We start from the raw sequence: 23224 nt of genomic DNA on the forward strand, positions 1-23224 counted from the left end.
AGGAACTTCCAGAGAGTAAGGGCTGTTCGACAGTGGAACAGACTCCCTCGGAGTGTAATGGAGTCTCCTTCCCTGGAGGTCTTTAAGCAGAGGCTGGATGGCCATCTGTCGGGGATGCTTTGATTGAGAGTTCCTGCATGGCAGAATGGGATTGGACTGGATGGCCCTTGTAGTATCTTGAAACTCTATGATTCTATGCCACCCTCAAAGTGTCACCCGGTGCTGTCCTCACCTCCCAATGATGCTCCTGTTCCTGGGTCTTTTTGGCACACTGCTACTAGGACAGGGGTAGGCAACCTGCGGCCCGCGGGCTGGATGCGGCCCGGCGAGGCCTTGGGACTGGCCCCAGCCCAGTCCTGCCGCCGATTGCCGCCGGGGCCTTTGGGGGGCAATTGTCTATAGAAGCCTCAGAAACATGCATTTATATTAACATTTTTTTAAAAATCAGCAAATTTTTTCATGTGTCCTCCATTTTTTTAAAAAAAAAGTGTCCTCCATTTGAAAATTTTGTCCTACATTTGTCCTGGTTTATTTATATATTTAATTTTTAAAAAATTATTTAATTATTTATTTTTTTGCTTCGGCCCCCCAGTTGTCTGAGGGACAGCAACCCGGCCCCCGGCTCAAAAAGGTTGCCTACCCCTGTACTAGGAGATAACTATTAAATTGCAGCTGTGGGAAACATCAAGGAAGGGGGGCAACCAACAAGTTGTTCAGCCAGATAGAGGCTGACATGGACAATGTGGGTTTTTTTGCAGAAGGAAAAAGAAAGAAAGGAAAGGTCAGTGTGCTTGCAAGATAATACCAGCTTGGGAGGATGCATTATTCATTGTGCAGGTGGTGGAATCACACAAACATGAGCTGCTCATTTTTTAATGAACTACATGTCACTCTATCCTCCGGGTGGAAAGAATACTTGCACATTTTTCTCATCCTCGACTGGAGGAGGTGAGATACAGATGCAGCTCACTGGGAGGAAACGTCCGTTTGCATTCTGGGACAGCATTGGCAAAATATTGTTTTTAGAAAAGCAAAATATTTTTGGGGGAGAAAACATTTGCATGAAAACCAGGGTATATTGCTCCCCATCCCAACATGTTTACACTGTAAACTAGAGTATTGATTGAAGCAATAGAATTTAGCTAGGCATTACTTACCTTTCAACAATTCATAGAATCCTAGAGTTGGAAGAGACCCCAAGAACGGCCCTGATTCAGTCCAACCCCATTCTGCCATGCAGGAACTCTCAGTCAAAGTATCCCCGACAGATGGCCATCCAGCCTCTGTTTAAAGACCTCCAAAGAAGGAGACTCCACCATTCTCCAAGGGAGTCAGATATGGTTTTCCTAGTTTCTCCCTCTGAAATAGAGCCTACTGCACCCAGGATCCTTTGCTGGTCTCCCATCAGAATACTAACCAGGGCTGGTCCCGCTTAGCTTCTAAAATCAGACGAGATCTGGTGTTTTTTAGGATACTTAAGCCTGACAGAATACAACTGCCCTGCTCTTATCCTTGGTTTGATGGAGACCACATCCTCTACAATAGTAGTTTCCAAGCTTCAGATGTTCCTCCAGATGTTTTGGACCTCAGCTCCCAGGATGCTTAACTATTGGCCAAGCTGGCTAGGGCTTCTGGGAGTTGAAGTCCAAAACATCTGGAGGATCAAAGCTTGGGAACCACTGCTGTACAAGGTCTTCTTGGTAGCTCTGAGACTTATCCAGCCAACTGGACATTGCCAGGGAAAGGGGCTAGTTTTGCACATCGGCCAAGCATCCTCATGGCCATTTTTGGTTCTCGATCCCTAGACTCATCGGTACCTTCCAGATGGTCCTGCAGAAGGTGGTGGAGGAAGGGCAGCTGAATGTGACGGACACCTTGATCGATGACAACAATGCCGCTATCCGGGTAAATGGGGTAACATTTGGTGCACGGCGATTGGGACAAAAGGCTGCATTTTTACTACATGGCTCCCAGCATAAGCATCCTTGCAGACATGTTAAAGAGCACTTACTGTGTGCACTCATGTATAAGTCTAGAAATTTAGGTTAAAAGATTGACCCTTAAAACCTGAGCCGACTTATCCAAGGGTCAATGTGAGTACACTTGCCCCTCCATATACACTACTGTTAGGGGCACAAGACCCCTGTGAATATGGAAAAACTGCAAATAACAATAAGCCATGTTTTTACCTGAGAGGACACCTCTCTAGGAATCTCTGGGTCCTCCAGCACAACTCTGCAGTCAGTGTCCAACAGACACTGGCCATAGAGTTGCTCTGGAGGAGCTACAAGTGCCCAGTAGAGTATTCTCTCTAGGAGTCTCTAGGTCCTTCAGTGCAACTTTTAGTTAAAGTTGACCATAGAGTTGCACAGGAGGACCTAGATATTCCTAGAGAGAACATATTAATAAAATCCTTGAATAATCAAATCCACAAATATCAAATCCACAAATATGGAGGGATGAGTGTACTGTATTTTAACTCTCGTATGTGTGTGTGTATGTGTGCGCGCACGCCAACAAAGGCAAGAGTTTAATCTGCCCTGGACACACTGACCCCAATTCTATTCTCTCATCCATCCAGCCTTTAGCATGTGCACAAATAGTTCTGTCTGATGGAATTTTATAAGTTCTTCAGCATTGTTTTCCTTTGCTTCGTCCTTTACATCCTTCATTACATGTCCCTAAGTTTTACCTCAACTTATCCATGGGTCATATCAAAATCCATAATTTTGGCCCCAAAACCTGCCCTCGACTTATATATGAGGTCAACTTATAGTCGAGAATATACGGCATGTTTACTCCAGCTCCCATAATCCCCCAGCCAGCATGGGATTGCGGGAGTTGTATTTCCTCTTCCCCCCAAAAGTAACCTTCCCAAGCTCTGATTTATTAATGATCATAGTGGTGGTCTTTCCTAAATCTGCCAGGGCGAGATCCCGAAGCAGTTTAGCCCTTCACAGGGGGGGTAGCTATGCCACACAATTAGAACCATTTTATGTCATTTTTATTGCCGTATCTCCTTCTTATGGGATCCTGGGATGTATAGTTTTGGTATAGTGGGCCATTGGTTTGGGTTTGATTTATTGTATCATTTAAATTGTATTTTGTTAAAGCTTTTGTGGTTCCCTACCAGTGCTGCATTTTGGTTGACCTGCATTGAATCTCTAGCTAGAGACCAGGGAGCATTTTGTTCACAGAGGTTGGGGAGCAAAGAACTAGTTCTCTTGGCCTCAGAGGAAGGCAATGGTGGCAAACCCTCTCTGAACAAATCTTGCCAAGAAAACCCTGTGACAGGTTTGCTTTAAGGTCTCCATAAGTCAGAAATAACTTGATGGCACATGACAACAACGGATGCACCCCAAGTAGGCATCAGCCTCGAATGCACCTTGGCACATGCATGCAACGGTCCTGGAGGGGTTCACAAGCCCCCTCTTACAAGAGCATACTGTCCTTGCAGATGAGAAAAATAATAATAAAAATTAAAATATCAAACAGTTCCTTAGGGGAGTTTTATGCATGCATAAGATATCATTGGGATTCCAGCCGGTGTCTCCTGGAAACTGCAAAAAGTGCATTGATTTTGGTTGGCTTTTGACAGTTAAGGATCGTGAGGGTGAGAGGAGGACAGATCTGTCATCGTAATGAAAGGCTTTTAAGACTGAAGGATCTTATGCCTCTCTCCTTTGCTCTTGAGATGTGGCTGGCTAAAAATAAGAGAAACTGGAGACCTCTTCAGCGATCTGTCAGGTGGAAGATGGAGCAAGCTTGTTTTCTGCTGCTCCAGAGACTAGGACACAAACCAGGGGATTCAGACTGGAAGAGAAGAGAGAAAGGTTAGGAACATCAAATAAAGGTTAGGAACATCTTCCTCCGCTCTGGGTTTTAGTGAGAACTTCAAAGACACTCTCCAAGAGCCTGAGCCTCTTTTGGCGATAAGGGTCTGTTGTCAGCTATGCTCACATTCCTGTTCTGAGTTGACACACCTGGAAAGGATCTTTCTTTGTATTAGTGCACAAATTATTCCACCTATATAAAATATACGAATCAATCAATTAAAAAAATTAACAAAGTAACTTTACAAACAAACAAAGAAAAAAAGAGATACATTGACTTCCTTCCCCAAAACTGTATTTTAACTTCCCTTTGTTTTTGTTGTTGTTGTGGCCATCTGACACCACTTTAAATGTTGCAGCTTCATAACTAGGATTTGTAGTTTTACAAGGTCTTTGGCCTTACCTAAAAAGTCCTGGCACCTCCTCAAACCTCAAAATCCTAGGATTCTGTAAAATGGTGCCATAGCAGTTAAAAGTGATGTCAAAATGCATTATATCTGCAGTGTAGATGAACATTTTGATTCTCTGAAATTAATATGTTGACAGTGAATGGTTTATCCCTTGCTTTTTCAGACCAGCGTCTCCATTGAGATCCGATACCAAGCCATGGATGGCACCGTTGGCTCTTGGAATGACGAAGAGTTTTTGGAGAGCCCCAATCCACGCTCGGAGGGAGACCTCTATGAGATGGATGCCTTGCTCCCCAGCCACCGACAGTCGCCCAGCAAGGCCAGCGCTGCGGAGCGGGCCCTCCGGAGGTAACATTTGCAGGGCATGTGTTGATGGAAATGGGCACAATTGTGTCCCATGCCAGCCAAGCCCTATCATGGGGCTAAACTGGGAGATCCTGGTGAGCCAAAGGTTGGGAGATCCCAGAAGATCAAGGGATCTGTCTAAAAGGGAGCCCAGCAAAGTTGTGCATTGCTTCTGTCCTCTGCTGGGCATCTTTATACTTGGCCAGGATGACCAGACAACCTCCTTTTCAAGGACATGGTCTACATTTCAACCTTCTGTCCACGAGGGACTCCAAAATGTCCTCTATTCAGGGTGACCAGACGTCCTCCTTTTCCTTGACATGTTCTACATTTCAGCCTTCTGTCCAGGAGAGATTCCAACATGTCCTCCATTCAGGGTGACCAGACTTCTTCCTTTTCCTGTCCTCTTTGCAAATAGAGGGATAGAATGGATCCTTCTAAAGTTCTTCTTTACTAGGAGCAACAGCAGACCAGGGCACATTTGTCTGATACTACTCCTAGGAATAAAGAACTTTAGAAGGATCCATCGTGCCTCTCTATTTGCAAGGGGGACAGGAAAAGGAAGAAGTCTACTGCGAAGTAGATGCATTTCTCAAAGGGGAAGAGCAAACCTGGTGCTACTCAATGGGCTTCCCAGCCATGCTCAAAATGGAGGACATTTTGGAATTCCTCCTGGACAGAAGGTGAAAATGTAGGACGTGTCCTGGAAAAGAAGGACATCTGGTCACGCTCCAAAGTGGGCAGGGCTACTCCAAAGCAGACAGGTGGATTTCAAAGTGCCATTTGCAGACATATATCATGGCACTTGCTTCTGGGAAACTCTAGGATAGGGTCACCATATTGGAGATAACATGTGATAGTGGTTGGACTGGGACTCTGGGAGGCTAAGACAAACACAGCATCCATCTGAAAGAGAAAGTAGTGCAAATGCGAATGAATTAATCACATCACCCATCGGTTTCTTGATTTCGAATTAGCATGTTTACACATGCGCAGGAAGGACAGGATCCCAACCCATGGCCAAACTGGAGATGCATTTCATACTAACACAAATGCAATTGACTGTGAATTCACAGTGGGAAAGGATTTATAAATTTGACATTTTTCTGAATTCATCTTTTCTGGGATGTCTCATGATTGCATTTGGATTGCCTTCTGTTTGTGTGTGACGTCGTTTGAAAATCTTTTGTGAAATTACTTGAAATACCTTGGATGGCCCCGGATTAACCTTTGGTTAACCTTCCAATTTTCCCATGTGATAAAGTCCTGGGTGATCTTGGGCATGTCACACTCTCTCAGCCTCAAGGGATGGCCATGGCAAAGCCCCCTCTGAAGAAACTTGTCAAGAAAATCCCATGATAGGTTCCCCTTAGTGTTGCCATAAGTTGGAAATGACTTGAAGGCACACAACAACAACAACATGTATCCACCTATATTGCAAGTGGCAAGACACACAAACCACAATTGTGGGACCGTGATGAAGCGCTGGCCCTTGAGGAGACTTGGTAAAGCTGCAGCAAATATCTCTTGTTGCTGTAGGAGACTTGGCTGAAGCATCTAGATCAATTTCCCGGATCAATAAGTTACAATCCTCATGGCTCTACAGGAACGCCATGCTTGGCTTTAATGAGCCCCATGCACCAGTTTGAGCTGGGATTGATAGCTTTCATTGAGGAGGTGAGCTGAGACCATTTTGTTGCTCTCGATAGAAAGAGGAGTGTTAGAGGCAATGTGGGAACAGGTCTCTGCACTTCAGAATCCAGCGTCCACTAAGCCTGGTCTCAACAGAGGCTGTATCTGCACTGCAGCATTAAAGTGGTGTGATAGTGCATTAATTTTGCAGTGCAGATGCAGCCTCAATCAAGATCAAACAAAGGAGTTTATCACACAAAGGAGATTGGGAGTTTATCCTGCGAATATCCTGGAAAAAATGTGTAATTACACGAAACGATTTCACACGATGTCACACAAACCCCACCATTAAAGTGGTCACAAAGAAGCATTAACGCGCATCTTTTTACTTTCGGGATTTCAGGGACAATGCATTTCCAACATAGCTTTATTTGCGCAATTGCGTGTATGATAATCATTCGCACAATTACTTGCCATTTTCGCTTTATTTGCGGGATGCTTTAATTTGCGCTTTAATGCTGAAATTAGCCCTAGTGTGATAAACTCCTAGGTCAGTGTTATCACTGCCAGGTTGCAGCTGGGGCTGAGCATCAATTACGTATATTAATAATGTTAATACGTATTAACATTAAATATTAAAATATAGCAGATCACAAATAAAAAAATAAACCTACAATAACAGTCAAGTTATTTTGAGAGAGAGAGAGAAAGAGGTGGAAAATGGCACTTAAAGCAAACTGCTTTGTCTTTTTCTCCCTCCTTTGGATGCCTAAACTATATTTCTAAATGGTCTAATTCAAAGATACAGAATGCATCTGAGGAAGGAGACTTTAGTCTACGAAAGCTCATGCTGCCAATTTCTTTCTTTCAGTTTGTCCCAAAGACTCTGCAAGATCTCTTGACATATATTTCTAAATGCTCAGCTGAAGTTTTAGGTTGCTGCAATGCTAGAAATTTGGGGACTGAAGGAATATTTCATGGGGGTGGGTGGGTTGCAGGATAGAATAAACCTATTGAATCAACTGTTTGAATGGGGAGTCATAATGTGTAGGTAAATCCCATGGCTTCAGTGGGTCTCCTCCAGTTAGGATTCACAAAAGGAGATCTATGGAGGGCATGCGGCCGCTTTCCAAGTGTTGCGGCTCAGGTTTTATGAGCCTTTTCTGCAATAATTGGAGTTAATTTCAGCCCAGACTCATCAACAGTTGTTTTTTTGGCATGATCTGGATGGCAGCCATCTCAGGCCTTTCATTCGCTGCCAAGAACAGATTTGCAAAAAGGATAATTTCTTTAAAAGCAGTCATTCCCACAATCCAAAGGTGGCTCATTAAAATCCCAGCGATTGCCGGAACGAACAACTTCACAGATAAAATCATCCCAATGTATAGTTTCAGCCCTTTTAGTTAAGAGGAAATGATTCTGATTCTTTCTAGATTATGTTATAGGTCTGGATAAGAAATATATCCATTTCTGGGCAAAATATTCAGTTTTCCAGTGCTGGGGAAAACCTAGTGAGAAGAACGGAGCAGCCGTTTTCCCACTTCTTTTCACACTCAGTCACAGGTGCATCTACACTGTGGAAATAATGCGGTTTGACACCACTTTAAATGCTCTTGCTCCATCCTATGGAATCCTGGGATTTGCAGTTTTACAAGCTCTTTAGCCTTCTCTGTGGCCAAAGAGGGTTGGTGCCTCGCCAAACTACAGCTCCCAGGATTCTGTAGGATGGAGCCGAGGCGGTTTAAGTGGTGTCAAACTGCATTATTTCTACAGTGTAGATTCACCCACAGAATTATTCTATGGAGAAATTCAGATAGTTTTTCCACATTTGAAATCACTATAATTTTGTACCGGAACTAGCAAATTGTGGGGCTGTACAAACAAGCCCTGTGTCGTATGGCTGTGTCGTATGGATGGCATGGAGCTGCCCCTGTGTCAGCCAAATTGGGGCCGCGGCAACCTCATGCTGTGGCCATGATCCAGCCTTTCCAGGGTGCGAAAAGGAGCCACAAAAAGTCATAGCTGCGGTGCTGTGGCTTGGCGGCACCCCTTTGGGGCTGTGACGTATGGACGCAGTGCCAGAGGAGCGTCATGACACCACACACCATATAGAGCGGCGCACAGTGTCATGGTGACCTAGTGGGTGGAATTAGGGCATGCATCATGTGGACGCAACATCCCAACGCTGCTCCCAGGCTGACCTTTCAGGCCAGTCTGTACAAGGCCAGTGTGTTTTGTACAGAACACACTATGTCCTGCACAAGAAACAACTTTTTGGACAAATAGACAGTACACACACATGGACACAAACACATTGTGTGCTGAAAAACCACACTAATGTTTGCAACAGAATAATTTCCCTAATGCAATGCTTAATTCCTGAAGGACCCGGTGGCGCAGTGGTTAAATGCCCATCTTGCAGCCACATGTTTGTGAGTTTGATCCCGAGGGGCTCCAACCACATTTCCATACTACATTCTAATAGTGCTGCTCTATTCCACTTTTACTTATTGTAGTTCAGGGAGACCTAAGAGCTCCTTAGCTGATAAATCCAAATTCCCCCCTGAACTGCAAATCCCAGAATGCAACAAGAGGCAGCCAGAGCACTAATAGTGGAATAAGAGTGTAGTTCAGAAATGTGGCAAGATTGACTCAGCCTTCCATCCTTTTGTAGGTTGGTAAAATGAGTACAGTGGTCCCTTGGCATCTGCTGGGGTTTGGTTCCAGGACTGGATACCAAAATCCATGGATGCTCAAATCCCTTTAAATGCAATGGTACAGTAAAACAGTGTCCCTTATATAAAATGGCAAAATCAAGGCTTGCTTTTGGGAATATATATATTTTTTCAAGCCATGGATGGTTGAATCCATGCATAAAGAATCTGTGGATAAGGAGGTCCAAATGTACCCAGCTTGTTGGGGGCAACTGTCTTACAGACTGCAAACCTCTTAGAGAGTGCTTAGTTCACTATGGACTTTATCACACAGGGAAAATTGGAAAGTTAACTGAAGGTTAATCCAGGGTCATCCATGGTATTTCACGTAATTTCACAAAAGAATTTCAAACGACATTGCGTGCAAACTGAATGCAATCCAAACGCAATCGCGAGTTATCCCAGGAATAGCCTCATTCATAGAATCATAGAATAGAATCATAGAATAATAGAGTTGGGAGAGACCACAAGGGCCATCCAGTCCAACCCCCTGCCATGCAGGAAATCACAATCAAAGCATCCCCAATAGATGGCCATCCAGCCTCCATTTGAAGACCTCCAAGGAGGGAGACTCCACTACACTCCGAGGAAGGAGTGTGTTCCACTGTCGAACAGCCCTTACTCTCAAGAAGTTCCTCCTAATGTTGAGGTGGAATCTCTTTTTCTGGAGCTTGCATCCATTGCTCCGGGTCCTAGTCTCTGGAGCAGCAGAAAACAAGTTTGCTCCCTCCTCAATATGACATCCCTTCAAATATTTAAACAGGGCTATCATATCACTCTTAACCTTCTTTTCTCCAGGCTAAACATCCTCATCTCCCTAAGGCGTTCCTCATAGGGCAAGGTTTCCAGACCCTTCACCATTTTAGTCGCTCTCCTTTGGACACATGGCTCCAGTTTCTCAATGTCCTTTTTGAATTGTGGCGCCCAGAACTGGACACAATATTCCAGATGGGGCCTGACCAGAGCAGAATAGAGTGGCACTATGACTTCCCTTGATCTAGACACTATACTTCTATTGATGCAGCCTAAAATTGTATTGGCCTTGTTAGCTGCCACATCACACAGTTCACTCATGTTCAACTTGTGGTCTACTTGGACTCCTAGATCCCTTTCACATGTTGTCTCCTTAAGCCAGGTGTCCCCCATCCTATATCTCTGCATTTCATCTTTCTGCCCTAAGTGCAGTACCTTACATTTCTCCCTGTTGAAGTTCATTTTGTTAGCTGTGGCCCAGCTTTCTAGTCTATTCAGGTCAATTTGAATTTTGATCCTGTCCTCTGGAGTATTAGCTATTCCTCCTAATTTGTTGTCATCTGCAAATTTGATAAGTATTCTCCCAATTTTGTCCTCCAAGTCATTGATAAAGATGTTGAATAGAACTGGACCGAGGACAGAGCCTTGTGGGACCCCACTGGTCACTTCCCTCCAGGATGAAAAGGAGCCATTGTTGAGCACCCTTTGCGTTTGGTTGGTCAACCAATTATAAATCCATGGCGGGTTACAGACCGCCCATTTGGGGCGGGCTGCACCCGCCCCTTTCCCCGGCAGCCTCCAACGCCCCGATCCGACGCTTTTCAGGCTGCGGGGAAGCGGCAAAAGGCCGCGTCCCCGCAGCCTGAAAAGGGGTGTCCTTGGGGCTTCAAGCCCCAAGGACACCCTGCGACGGCGGGGAGGAGGAGAAAGGGGCCGCTTGGCCCCTTTCTCCCTTGCTTCGCTGAGCGCAGCCGTCTGAAGGCTGCGCCCAGCGATGCAAAGCGGCGCCACAAACCAGGAAGGAGCTCCGAAACGGAGCTCCTTCCTGGTCCGCGCAAAGGGCGCACTAAGCGCCCTGGTGCGGACCGACGACGTCATGTCTGCGCCGCCCCGTATAGAGGCGGCGCGGTCGTGACGTCATCATGGCGGCCCCCATGTTGAAGGGGAGCCACCATTTTGTACGGACTCAGTCCGTACTAGGGTTAGGGGGGTGCGGAAGCACCGCACCTTCCTAACCCTAGTACGGACTGACTCCGTACTTTCATGGCGGTTTATAATCCGCCCATGTAACAGTTGCCTTGTCTAGCCCACATTTTACAAGCTTGTTTGCAAGAATGTCATGGGGAACTTTGTCAAAGGCCTTACTGAAATCAAGATCTACTATATCCACAGTATTCCCTTCATCTACCAAGCTGGTCATTTTATCAAAGAAAGAGATCAGATTTGTCTGGCATGACTTGTTTCTCTGAAACCCATGTTGACTTTTTGTGATTATGGCATTGCCTTCTAGATGTTCACAGACTCTCTGTTTAATGATCTGCTCCAGAATCTTTCCTGGGATTGATGTCAGACTAACTGAACGATAATTGTTCAGATCCTCTTTCTTCCCCTTTTTGAAGATGGGGACAATGTTTGCCCTCCTCCAGTCTGCTGGGATTTCTCCTGTTCTCCAGGAGTTTTCAAAGATTCAGAAAAACATTGAATTTATAAATACTTTTTCATTGCAAATTTGCAGTCAGTTCGCATTTGCATTGGTATGAAATGCATCTCTAGTTCAGCCATGGGATTCCCCCCGTTAGAAACCAACTACAATTCCCATGATCCTTTATTGCAATTTCCTGTACTCGCTGGCTGCTGAGAGCAAACCAGCTGTTTTTGGAGGAAAGAGCAAAAGGGGGGGAAGGTAAAGATGAGGAGCCGGAGCATGCCTCCTCCTGATTCCTTTCCACCTCTAACTCAAGGGGTGGGGTGTTCCCTTGGGTCCGAATTGTTAAATCTTCCAGCCGCGATCCTCTCCTCCCTGCGCATGCACTAACACGCTAATTCGCAATGAAGAAGCTGATGGGTATGTACTCATGTGATGAATTCATTTGCATTCACACTGCTTTCTCTTTCGGATGGATGCTATGTTCGTCTATGCGTGTGATAAGCTACTACGTGATTTGGTGCATTTTCGCATTGGCCCCACTTTCTTCTTTTTTGGGGACGGTGATACATTCCTCTGTGTGAAGAAATCCTTTGAAGCAGTATGGTAATGTAAATGCTATGGCTATCGCTATTGCTCTCCAAAACCTGGAGGACCAACGTTTGGGAATGGCTGCTCTGGCAACGCAGTGGTTAAATGTTAGTCCTGCAGCCACAAGGTTGCGAGTTCGATTCCAAGGGGCTCCAAGGTTGACTCAGCCTTCCATGATTTCGTAGGTTGGTAAAATGAGGACCCAGTTTATTGGAGGCAATTGGCTTATAGATTGTAAACTGCTTAGAGAGTGCTGAGTTCACAATGAAGCCGTATAGAAATGTAAATGCTTTGCTGTTGCTAAAGACTTCAGAAAATTTTAACACCTTGAATGTTTTTAAAAAACGTAGTGGAAATGGTGGATTGATTTTGAATCGATTCACAGATATGAATCTCTCCATTCAAAAAAACCCTAAGTGTGACTGGCCCCTGAGTTCGACCCACAGAGAACATATAGTCCTTTCTTTTCTGAAATGATCCACACTTCAATGCTTAAAATGATGGGGATATAAATCTTGGCATTTTTGCTCTTCACATTCCGAATACGTCCATTTCAGTGACTCCATCTTTATTCGCAGTGCTGACGCATGTGAGCGACAGAACTCACAGAGATGCCATTCCCACTAAAAAAAATAGTGTGAACATCCAGAATGCGTGAGTGAGGTTATCTGCATAGTCACATTGCAAAACAAAACGTGTGAATGATCCCTTGGAGGAAAAGGGATCACTGTGATTCCTGCTGAATCCACTGGGTCAGCTGTGGGGCTCCTGCCCTCTAGTGGCCAATGAGTGAATTTAAAAGTGGCATCATAGGCTGAAGTCAAGGAAAACTTGATGCTGCCTTGACTTCACTCCTCTATTAAAGTATTTCTCTGGTCTCCAAGTCCGACTGATAAAAAGGACTGAATCAGTGAGTGAGGAATACAGTTGCCTCCCACATTTGTGGCTTTGACTTTTGGGGGTTTGATTATTTGAGGTTTTGATGAATATGTTCTCTCTAGGAATCTCTTGGTCCTCCAGCGCAACTCTGCCAGAGGTTGACCATAGAATTGTGCTGGAAAACCTGAAAGTTCCTAGAAAAAACACTTCTCTAGGCATTTGTAGGGCTTCCAACAGGATTCTATGATCAGCGTCTAGCAGATGTTGACCATAGAGTTGCGCTGCCAAAACATCTGGAATCATGGCAGGGGGCAGAGTATTTGGGTCTGGGTTTTGGGTTGGGTTGGTTTGAGCTGATAGAAGTTACAATAACCAGAAGGCTTTTCCAGCTGTGAAGAACTTAAGAAGAGAAGTCTTCCTCCATGTAAATGGCAAGGGGGGTGTTTGGTTATGGATCCTTTTTTTCTTACATTTCCTAAGTGGTTGTTGGTTTCAAAGACACTGAGAAGCCATTTTGCAAAGGGATCCTGTAGCACCCATGAGACTAACCACATGGAAGAAAATGTAACATAAGCTTTCATAAATACATGCATCTGAGGAAGTAGACCAAGCCTATGAAAGCTCACGCCACAACTTCTTTTGCACATTTAATCTCAATGGTGCTGCAAGATCCTTCACATACTGATGTTTCAAAATAACACCGCAAGGGCTCTGAATTCTACCTCTATGAGAAATCCTTTGTTTTACAGCATTCCCACTTCTTAAGCTTGCAGCTGCAAGGTGAGGTGCATGATGCTTTACCAGCTCTTGCATAATCTTTTTAAAAAACTGGACACAGCCTGGTTCATAATCATTGGATAATGGCACAGAGTGGCATTATCACAGCTTCCCAAAAACCAACAAGTGCAGATAGCAAAGTCCCTGCAGAGGCTGAAGTCTAACTTCAAGACAGGATAAATATACATAGACTAGACCAGTGGTTCCCAAACTTTGACTCTCCAGGTGTTTTGGACTTCAGCTCCTAGAAACTCCAGGTAATTTGACCAATAGTCAGGAATTCTGGAAGCTGAGGTCAAAAACACCAGAAAGACCAAGGTTTGGCAACGACTGCACTAGACTGTCCCACATATGGGATATATTTTGTGTGACAGTTGTGTGCTTGTAGCAGGAGAAGGCTCCACAATGAAGGTGCCACCGGCAAGGAAATCCTGACATGCTTGGTAGCCCTATGAGCCACACTACCTTTCCCTGGTGAATGTAATTCATAGTCCATCTGTTGCTGCTCATTCTTACAGGCAGGAAGAAGATGAGATGTACTACCATAGTGATGATGAACTTCTGGGTGAGGGAGATACCATCAGCCAAAGTTCCCTCAATGCAAGGTATATGGTCTGGCTCTGGCCAGGGCCTCTGGTTTGCGTTGCTGTGTTGGAGACGACAAGGTGGATCTAAGCTTAATCTTAGTTAGAGTAGACCCACTGAAAGTGCTGGGTCATGTCCTATTTCTCGGAGTCATTCTGAACATGACTAGGTCTGGATCCGCACCAGTGGCAGAGTCAAGCCTTACCAGCCAGGGTTTGTGCATTTCCCTAAAGGTATGTGCAAGATGAAGGGAGAAGTATCACAAAAGGTGGGGAAAGGATGATGACTGATAGTGCCTTTGGGAATGCACTTTGTAAAATCTGGAATGAATACTGTGATTCCGCTGCCATTTTGTGGAATTGTGTAAACTCCTGCAAATAATGTTTGCCGTGCAGTTTGTGGCTTGATCTATGGGACTGTATGAGATGTTTCCAGGCAGATGCCAAATTGAAATAAAATGTTTAGGGGCATTTCTAAATGCTGGGGAGGGAAAACGCACACCTTGATCTTTTGTCCAGTTCTGAGCACCCCAATTTAAGAAAGATGCGGACCTGCCAGAACATGTCCAAATGAAAGTGATCAAAATGGTGCAAGGTCTGGAAACCAGCAAGCCCTCTGAAGAACAATTTAGGAAGCTGAGTCTGTTTAGCCTGGAGAAGAGATGGTTGAGAGGAGGCATGATAGTCATCTTTAAATGTTTGAAGGGAAGTCATATTGAGGATGGAGCAAGCTTGTTTTCTCCTGCTCTAGAGAACAGGACATGGAGCAATGGGATTGAAACATATCTGTTTTGGCTGGTAGTTTCTGCAAGGGCATTAGGGATGCAGATTTTGAGAGTCATGCCAGTAACGCATACTGAAATGCCCTTTTCTGCACAACTATTAAAGGGGTAGAAATCCTGTGCTTTATTTTACCTGGAAGTCCTCCTTGGAGGAGGCCTCTCATTCAGAAAGCTTTATACAAACCATGGCTGACTTGATGAGACCTAACAATAGCAAGCAGCAGAAATAGAGTTTGCAAGAAATAAGAATTGAGTGGTAAGATATCAAAGATATAGCCGTGTGTAGAGTCAGTGTGTAGAGAGATCTTGTAGCACTTTTGAGACTAACTTAAAGAAGTTGGCAACGTGAACTTTCGTAGACTGAAGTCTGCTTCCTCAGCATCTGAGAAAGTAAACTCAAGTCTAGGAAAGCTCATGCTGCCAACTTCTTTCTTTCAGTTAGTCTCAAAGTTGCTACAAGATCTCTCTACATACAAGAATTGAGTGGTTTTTGCTAGGCAAAGGAGATGTTTGCAATAGGAAAAGTTGGCACTATAGGTGGATGGACCTTGAGTTTGCAAGGCTGTGATGAACAGGGTCTCTTGATGGCCTCTCAGTCTTAGGATCATCCTAAATCCAAGGCGACTGCTGGCAGTACATAATAACAGTGGCAACAAAATCACCGCACGCCCCATTAAACAGGAACAGCACAAAGACCTGCTTAAGGCCTTTTGCTGATGAGGGTCTCTTCTTGGATGTGTGATTGTTCCCAACACAATATACAGAGAGAAATGACAGACAAGGGATTTTTCCACAGTGAGTCCTCGAATGCTGGCAGACTTCATTAAAGAGTCATTTGCTGCCTGTGTTTCCAACATCTTTAGGAAAGATGTCTCATTAGTCAGCTAATCTCCTATCCCAGCGGGAGGGAAAACAAGCAGCCCCAGAAGAAGAATAGTCTGTAAATGGCACTGCAGGGCCCTGGCAGACTGGCAGATTGGCTCTTCAAGCGGCTGCAGGGTTTTATTAGACTCCTAGAATTGAAGGGACCTTAGAGGTCACTTGGTTCAACCTAAGCAGAGACTGGATGGCCATCTGTCAGGGATGCTTTGATTGTGAGTTCCTGCATGGCAGAATGGGGTTGAACTGGATGGCCCTTAAGGTCCCTTCCAACTCTAGGATTCTATGATTCTCTTCCTCTGTGCAATATGGGACACATCTCCAGCATCCCATGTTGACTCTCATCTCAAATACCTCCAATGGGGACAATCTCATCCTCTTCCAAGACATTCAGTTTCATAGCTTGTTCCAATCTCTCGTGGTTGAATCTGCAAGAATTTAGAAGAATAGTGGAGGACAGGGAGTCTTGGAGATGTCTCATCCACAGGGTCGCCATGAGTCGAGATCGACTCGAGGGTGGTTAACAACAACAACAACATCAAATACAAGGTTTGCAGTGATTCTGGGCCAGTTGTGGTCAATGTTTCTGAAAGGTTCTCAGCCACAAGCTTAGAATGTGAAAAATCTGGAAGCAAGAAAATGCACACCCAGCTAAGGCTCAAAGTGTCTCTTTAAAAATAGTAATAATAATAGGTGGGTTGAGGTAGAATTATAGAGTTTATGGGTGATTGGTGTGATGAAATTATGATCTTCGTCAAACATTTACTGTATGTAGAAACCGAGAATGTCAGGGGGAAGGGTTGCATGCAGAGGCTGAAGTTTTTTCATGTGCCGTTGAAGCATGATGATTCCTATGTTTGAGCATGGCTTTCTGTGATGCATAATGGATCAAGGAACATCTCCCTTTAATTGCATGAGTGCTTTGGACTAACTGGACTTCTGTGTTTTCTGCATGTCGTTGGAACAGTTTGGGTGAAGACGGAGAAGACTATGAAGGGTAATTACGGTGTGCAGTGATGCATGCGCCAGCGTTTCAATGGAGGGAGGGAGACGGGCATCATCCGCACCTTTTTTCTCAAGTGTTTTCTGTTTGCAGAGCCTTGGCATGGTGACCTTTTGTAATGTTGGATCAATTTGAGGAGGAAATTGTTTTCAGTCCCTTTTTCCCGATGGCTGTTCAGTCAGAAAGACAACGATCTGGACTGCTTTAGTTGTGTGAGAATATGAGAAGGGCCCGGATATGGGTGATGCAGCCGCGCAGCTTGAGACCACTTTAATTGCCACAGCTCCATCCTGTAGGATCCTGGGATTTGTAGTTTGGTGAGGTATGCAGCCTGGTCTGACCAAGAGCTGTGGGGCCTCACCAAACTACGAATCCCAGGCTTCCACAGAATAGAGTCATGGCAGTTAAAGTGGTTTCAAACTGCTTTATTTCTGCAGTGTGGCTGCACCCTGGGTCAGATCCTCAAGTACAACTTTCTGTCCGCACAGTGGCTTCTTATTGCCCCAGTTAGAAGTCCCATAGCAGGACAGGTGTGAACTCCATCCTTCACTCCCCAACAATTAATATATAAAGGTAGACTGCCTCAGATGCTACAGGTGACTTACAGCAACCATGACATAGTAACTATGGATTGCCACTTCCATCGTGAATTTATCCAGTTCTCTTTTAAAGGTGCTCAGATTGGCAGCCATCGCTCTAGCATGTATCAATGAGTTCCACGGTTTAACTTTTGTGTTTCTTTGCATCTGCCTTGCATTTCCCACTCTTCTGCTTCTGTGGATAACCCCTTTAGGTTCTAGTAGTGTGAGAAAAATGCACTAAATGTGTGTGTCTCACTTTCTATAGGGCTGCTGCACCACTGGGATGGGACTATTGGGGGGGGCACAATGAGAGCCTAGCCAAATGTGAAGCCGAAGGCTTTCACGGCCAGCATCCATAGTTTTCTGTGGATTATTCGGACTATGTGGCCGCATTCTGGAAGAATTTACTCCTGATGTTTTTCCTGCACCTATGGCTGGCATCTTCAGAGGGTGGCGGCATGGAAGTGTGTGGGGTATATATAATAATAATAATAATAATAATAATAATAATAATAATAATAATATGTTTTATTTATAGACCGCTATTCCGTGATGATCATAGCGGTGTACAGTAAAATCGTTAATACAATAAAAATACAGTTAAAGGAGGGAGAAGTCTCATCCTTCAGGCAGTCCAATATGTTGCTGGTCTGCCTGATGGCTCCCTCTGAGGCCGAGATGACAGTTGAGGAGGGAGGGGCCTCTTCCTTCAGGCAGTCCCTGATGTTGCTGGTCTGCCTGATGGCTCCCTCTGAGGCCGAGATGACAGTTGAGGAGGGAGGGGCCTCTTCCTTCAGGCAGTCCAAGATGTTGCTGGTCTGCCTGATGGCTCCCTCTGAGGCCGAGATGACAGTTGAGGAGGGAGGGGCCTCTTCCTTCAGGCAGTCCCTGATGTTGCTGGTCTGCCTGATGGCTCCCTCTGAGGCCGAGATGACAGTTGAGGAGGGAGGGGCCTCTTCCTTCAGGCAGTCCAAGATGTTGCTGGTCTGCCTGATGGCTCCCTCTGAGGCCGAGATGACAGTTGAGGAGGGAGGGGCCTCTTCCTTCAGGCAGTCCCCGATGTTGCTGGTCTGCCTGATGGCTCCCTCTGAGGCCGAGATGACAGTTGAGGAGGGAGGGGCCTCTTCCTTCAGGCAGTCCAAGATGTTGCTGGTCTGCCTGATGGCTCCCTCTGAGGCCGAGATGACAGTTGAGGAGGGAGGGGCCTCTTCCTTCAGGCAGTCCAAGATGTTGCTGGGTCTGCCTGATGGCTCCCTCTGAGGCCGAGATGACAGTTGAGGAGGGAGAGGCCTCTTCCTTCAGGCAGTCCCTGATGTTGCTGGTCTGCCTGATGGCTCCCTCTGAGGCCGAGATGACAGTTGAGGAGGGAGAGGCCTCTTCCTTCAGGCAGTCCAAGATGTTGCTGGTCTGCCTGATGGCTCCCTCTGAGGCCGAGATGACAGTTGAGGAGGGAGGGGCCTCTTCCTTCAGGCAGTACAAGATGTTGCTGGTCTGCCTGATGGCTCCCTCTGAGGCCGAGATGACAGTTGAGGAGGGAGGGGCCTCTTCCTTCAGGCAGTCCAAGATGTTGCTGGTCTGCCTGATGGCTCCCTCTGAGGCCGAGATGACAGTTGAGGAGGGAGGGGCCTCTTCCTTCAGGCAGTCCAAGATGTTGCTGGTCTGCCTGATGGCTCCCTCTGAGGCCGAGATGACAGTTGAGGAGGGAGGGGCCTCTTCCTTCAGGCAGTCCAAGATGTTGCTGGTCTGCCTGATGGCTCCCTCTGAGGCCGAGATGACAGTTGAGGAGGGAGGGGCCTCTTCCTTCAGGCAGTCCAAGATGTTGCTGGTCTGCCTGATGGCTCCCTCTGAGGCCGAGATGACAGTTGAGGAGGGAGGGGCCTCTTCCTTCAGGCAGTCCCTGATGTTGCTGGGTCTGCCTGATGGCTCCCTCTGAGGCCGAGATGACAGTTGAGGAGGGAGGGGCCTCTTCCTTCAGGCAGTCCCTGATGTTGCTGGGTCTGCCTGATGGCTCCCTCTGAGGCCGAGATGACAGTTGAGGAGGGAGGGGCCTCTTCCTTCAGGCAGTCCCTGATGTTGCTGGGTCTGCCTGATGGCTCCCTCTGAGGCCGAGATGACAGTTGAGGAGGGAGGGGCCTCTTCCTTCAGGCAGTCCCTGATGTTGCTGGGTCTGCCTGATGGCTCCCTCTGAGGCCGAGATGACAGCTGAGGAGGGAGGGGCCTCTTCCTTCAGGCAGTCCCTGATGTTGCTGGGTCTGCCTGATGGCTCCCTCTGAGGCCGAGATGACAGTTGAGGAGGGAGGGGCCTCTTCCTTCAGGCAGTCCCTGATGTTGCTGGGTCTGCCTGATGGCTCCCTCTGAGGCCGAGATGACAGTTGAGGAGGGAGGGGCCTCTTCCTTCAGGCAGTCCCTGATGTTGCTGGGTCTGCCTGATGGCTCCCTCTGAGGCCGAGATGACAGTTGAGGAGGGAGGGGCCTCTTCCTTCAGACAGTCCCTGATGTTGCTGGGTCTGCCTGATGGCTCCCTCTGAGGCCGAGATGACAGTTGAGGAGGGAGGGGCCTCTTCCTTCAGACAGTCCAAGATGTTGTAGGGCAGATTACTACCACCTCAAGAGCACCTTGGTGAGATGGGATACCAGACTTTCCAACATGGAATCCGGAAATGCTGTACTCATGATATCAAATGCGACAGAAGGGAGTACATGTGTCTGTCCCTTATATGAAGACTCTGTGACACTGTGGTACTTTTTTTTGGCGTGTCTCTATGCCACAGCAATTGCTTGGCTATTCAGCAGACACAGAAAAGCATCTGAAAAGCCAGCAACGCCCAGAGCTTACCAGGACGCCCTGCAGCAGGCAATGCTATGATTCCCAGAGAGACGAGACCTGAGCCTCGCCAGACGGAGACCATCCCTGCCGTCCACGTGACTCCCTATGGCAGTTGAGGAGGGAGGGGCCTCTTCCTTCAGGCAGTCCCTGATGTTGCTGGGTCTGCCTGATGGCTCCCTCTGAGGCCGAGATGACAGTTGAGGAGGGAGGGGCCTCTTCCTTCAGGCAGTCCCTGATGTTGCTGGGTCTGCCTGATGGCTCCCTCTGAGGCCGAGATGACAGTTGAGGAGGGAGGGGCCTCTTCCTTCAGGCAGTCCCTGATGTTGCTGGGTCTGCCTGATGGCTCCCTCTGAGGCCGAGATGACAGTTGAGGAGGGAGGGGCCTCTTCCTTCAGGCAGTCCCTGATGTTGCTGGGTCTGCCTGATGGCTCCCTCTGAGGCCGAGATGACAGTTGAGGAGGGAGGGGCCTCTTCCTTCAGGCAGTCCCTGATGTTGCTGGGTCTGCCTGATGGCTCCCTCTGAGGCCGAGATGACAGTTGAGGAGGGAGGGGCCTCTTCCTTCAGGCAGTCCCTGATGTTGCTGGGTCTGCCTGATGGCTCCCTCTGAGGCCGAGATGACAGTTGAGGAGGGAGGGACCTCTTCCTTCAGGCAGTCCCTGATGTTGCTGGGTCTGCCTGATGGCTCCCTCTGAGGCCGAGATGACAGTTGAGGAGGGAGGGGCCTCTTCCTTCAGGCAGTCCAAGATGTTGCTGGGTCTGCCTGATGGCTCCCTCTGAGGCCGAGATGACAGTTGAGGAGGGAGGGGCCTCTTCCTTCAGGCAGTCCAAGATGTTGCTGGGTCTGCCTGATGGCTCCCTCTGAGGCCGAGATGACAGTTGAGGAGGGAGGGGCCTCTTCCTTCAGACAGTCCAAGATGTTGTAGGGCAGATTACTACCACCTCAAGAGCACCTTGGTGAGATGGGATACCAGACTTTCCAACATGGAATCCGGAAATGCTGTACTCATGATATCAAATGCGACAGAAGGGAGTACATGTGTCTGTCCCTTATATGAAGACTCTGTGACACTGTGGTACTTTTTTTTGGCGTGTCTCTATGCCACAGCAATTGCTTGGCTATTCAGCAGACACAGAAAAGCATCTGAAAAGCCAGCAACGCCCAGAGCTTACCAGGACGCCCTGCAGCAGGCAATGCTATGATTCCCAGAGAGACGAGACCTGAGCCTCGCCAGACGGAGACCATCCCTGCCGTCCACGTGACTCCCTATGGCAGTTGAGGAGGGAGGGGCCTCTTCCTTCAGGCAGTCCCTGATGTTGCTGGGTCTGCCTGATGGCTCCCTCTGAGGCCGAGATGACAGTTGAGGAGGGAGGGGCCTCTTCCTTCAGGCAGTCCCTGATGTTGCTGGGTCTGCCTGATGGCTCCCTCTGAGGCCGAGATGACAGTTGAGGAGGGAGGGGCCTCTTCCTTCAGGCAGTCCCTGATGTTGCTGGGTCTGCCTGATGGCTCCCTCTGAGGCCGAGATGACAGTTGAGGAGGGAGGGGCCTCTTCCTTCAGGCAGTCCCTGATGTTGCTGGGTCTGCCTGATGGCTCCCTCTGAGGCCGAGATGACAGTTGAGGAGGGAGGGGCCTCTTCCTTCAGGCAGTCCCTGATGTTGCTGGGTCTGCCTGATGGCTCCCTCTGAGGCCGAGATGACAGTTGAGGAGGGAGGGGCCTCTTCCTTCAGGCAGTCCCTGATGTTGCTGGGTCTGCCTGATGGCTCCCTCTGAGGCCGAGATGACAGTTGAGGAGGGAGGGGCCTCTTCCTTCAGGCAGTCCCTGATGTTGCTGGGTCTGCCTGATGGCTCCCTCTGAGGCCGAGATGACAGTTGAGGAGGGAGGGGCCTCTTCCTTCAGGCAGTCCCTGATGTTGCTGGGTCTGCCTGATGGCTCCCTCTGAGGCCGAGATGACAGTTGAGGAGGGAGGGGCCTCTTCCTTCAGGCAGTCCCTGATGTTGCTGGGTCTGCCTGATGACTCCCTCTGAGGCCGAGATGACAGTTGAGGAGGGAGGGGCCTCTTCCTTCAGGCAGTCCCTGATGTTGCTGGGTCTGCCTGATGGCTCCCTCTGAGGCCGAGATGACAGTTGAGGAGGGAGGGGCCTCTTCCTTCAGGCAGTCCCCGATGTTGCTGGGTCTGCCTGATCTCTCCCTCTGAGGCCGAGATGACAGTTAAAGAGGGAGGAGCCTCTTCCTTCAGGCAGTCCCTGATGTTGCTCTTTTTTTTTTTTTTTTTTTTCTTGTGTGACCCTTGGTTAGGAGGAAGCCCAGCTTCCTCAAGTAATAATTTTTCCCTCCCACCATGAAATTTCCCTTCAGTCTTCACATTCCTAACATTACAGTAACTCAAAGCTTCAGTCAAGCATTTGGAATGGAAATGCATTTCTATGGCTGTTCATACAGTCTTCTTATCAAGGTCCTTCCTGGGCACCAGTTCACTCCATGCATCTGAGGAAGTAGACCAAGTCTTATGCTATGAGTTCAAACTCAAAGGTGCTTACAAGATCCTTTTGCATTTGGAAATGCAGTTTAGCCATGTAAAGAAACAGAGCAGGCAAAGTGACACAGGAAAAGCCAACACACTCAATATAAAGACTTCCAAGTTTGAACCGTTTGCGGCGTCTGAGTCTCTGCAATGCTAGAAATGTAGGGAGCGAATGAGAATTTCGACTGAAGGAGACAGAACTCAATGCTCTTAGTTTGTCCCCCCCCCCCCCCAACACACACGCCTGGGTTTGGATTGAAATATTGCAGTATTTTCAGACTAAGCCACAGGTGGGTGATGCTCCATTGCTTCCACCTCCATACTCCTTGTTCAAGTCCCAGATGGCCTCTTTGGTGTGCCTTTGGCGAGGCAAAAGTCAATGCTAGGGACTGTTACCTGATCGCTCTTTGCTGTTAAAAATTTATAGATGGGATGGAGCTCTGAAGCAGAATCCAGTCTGGCCAGGC

General features: G+C 47.4%; 1 protein-coding gene across 15 annotated transcripts in view; it reads left to right on the forward strand.

The window, feature by feature from the left end:
• Nucleotides 1-23224, forward strand: part of OTOF (otoferlin) — a 198113-nt gene that overhangs the window by 69427 nt on the left and 105462 nt on the right. For all 15 annotated transcript variants that reach the window (XM_089528705.1, XM_089528704.1, XM_089528703.1 and 12 more), the window contains exons 4-5: nt 1806-1905; nt 4407-4591. In XM_089528705.1, coding sequence (XP_089384831.1) covers nt 1806-1905; nt 4407-4591 — 285 coding nt within the window. The remainder of the gene's footprint in view (nt 1-1805; nt 1906-4406; nt 4592-23224) is intronic.

The sequence above is a fragment of the Sceloporus occidentalis genome, unplaced genomic scaffold (genome assembly GCF_023333645.1).
Source record: "Sceloporus occidentalis isolate IW3139 unplaced genomic scaffold, rSceOcc1.0.p SCAF_6, whole genome shotgun sequence".
Lineage (NCBI taxonomy): Eukaryota > Metazoa > Chordata > Lepidosauria > Squamata > Phrynosomatidae > Sceloporus > Sceloporus occidentalis.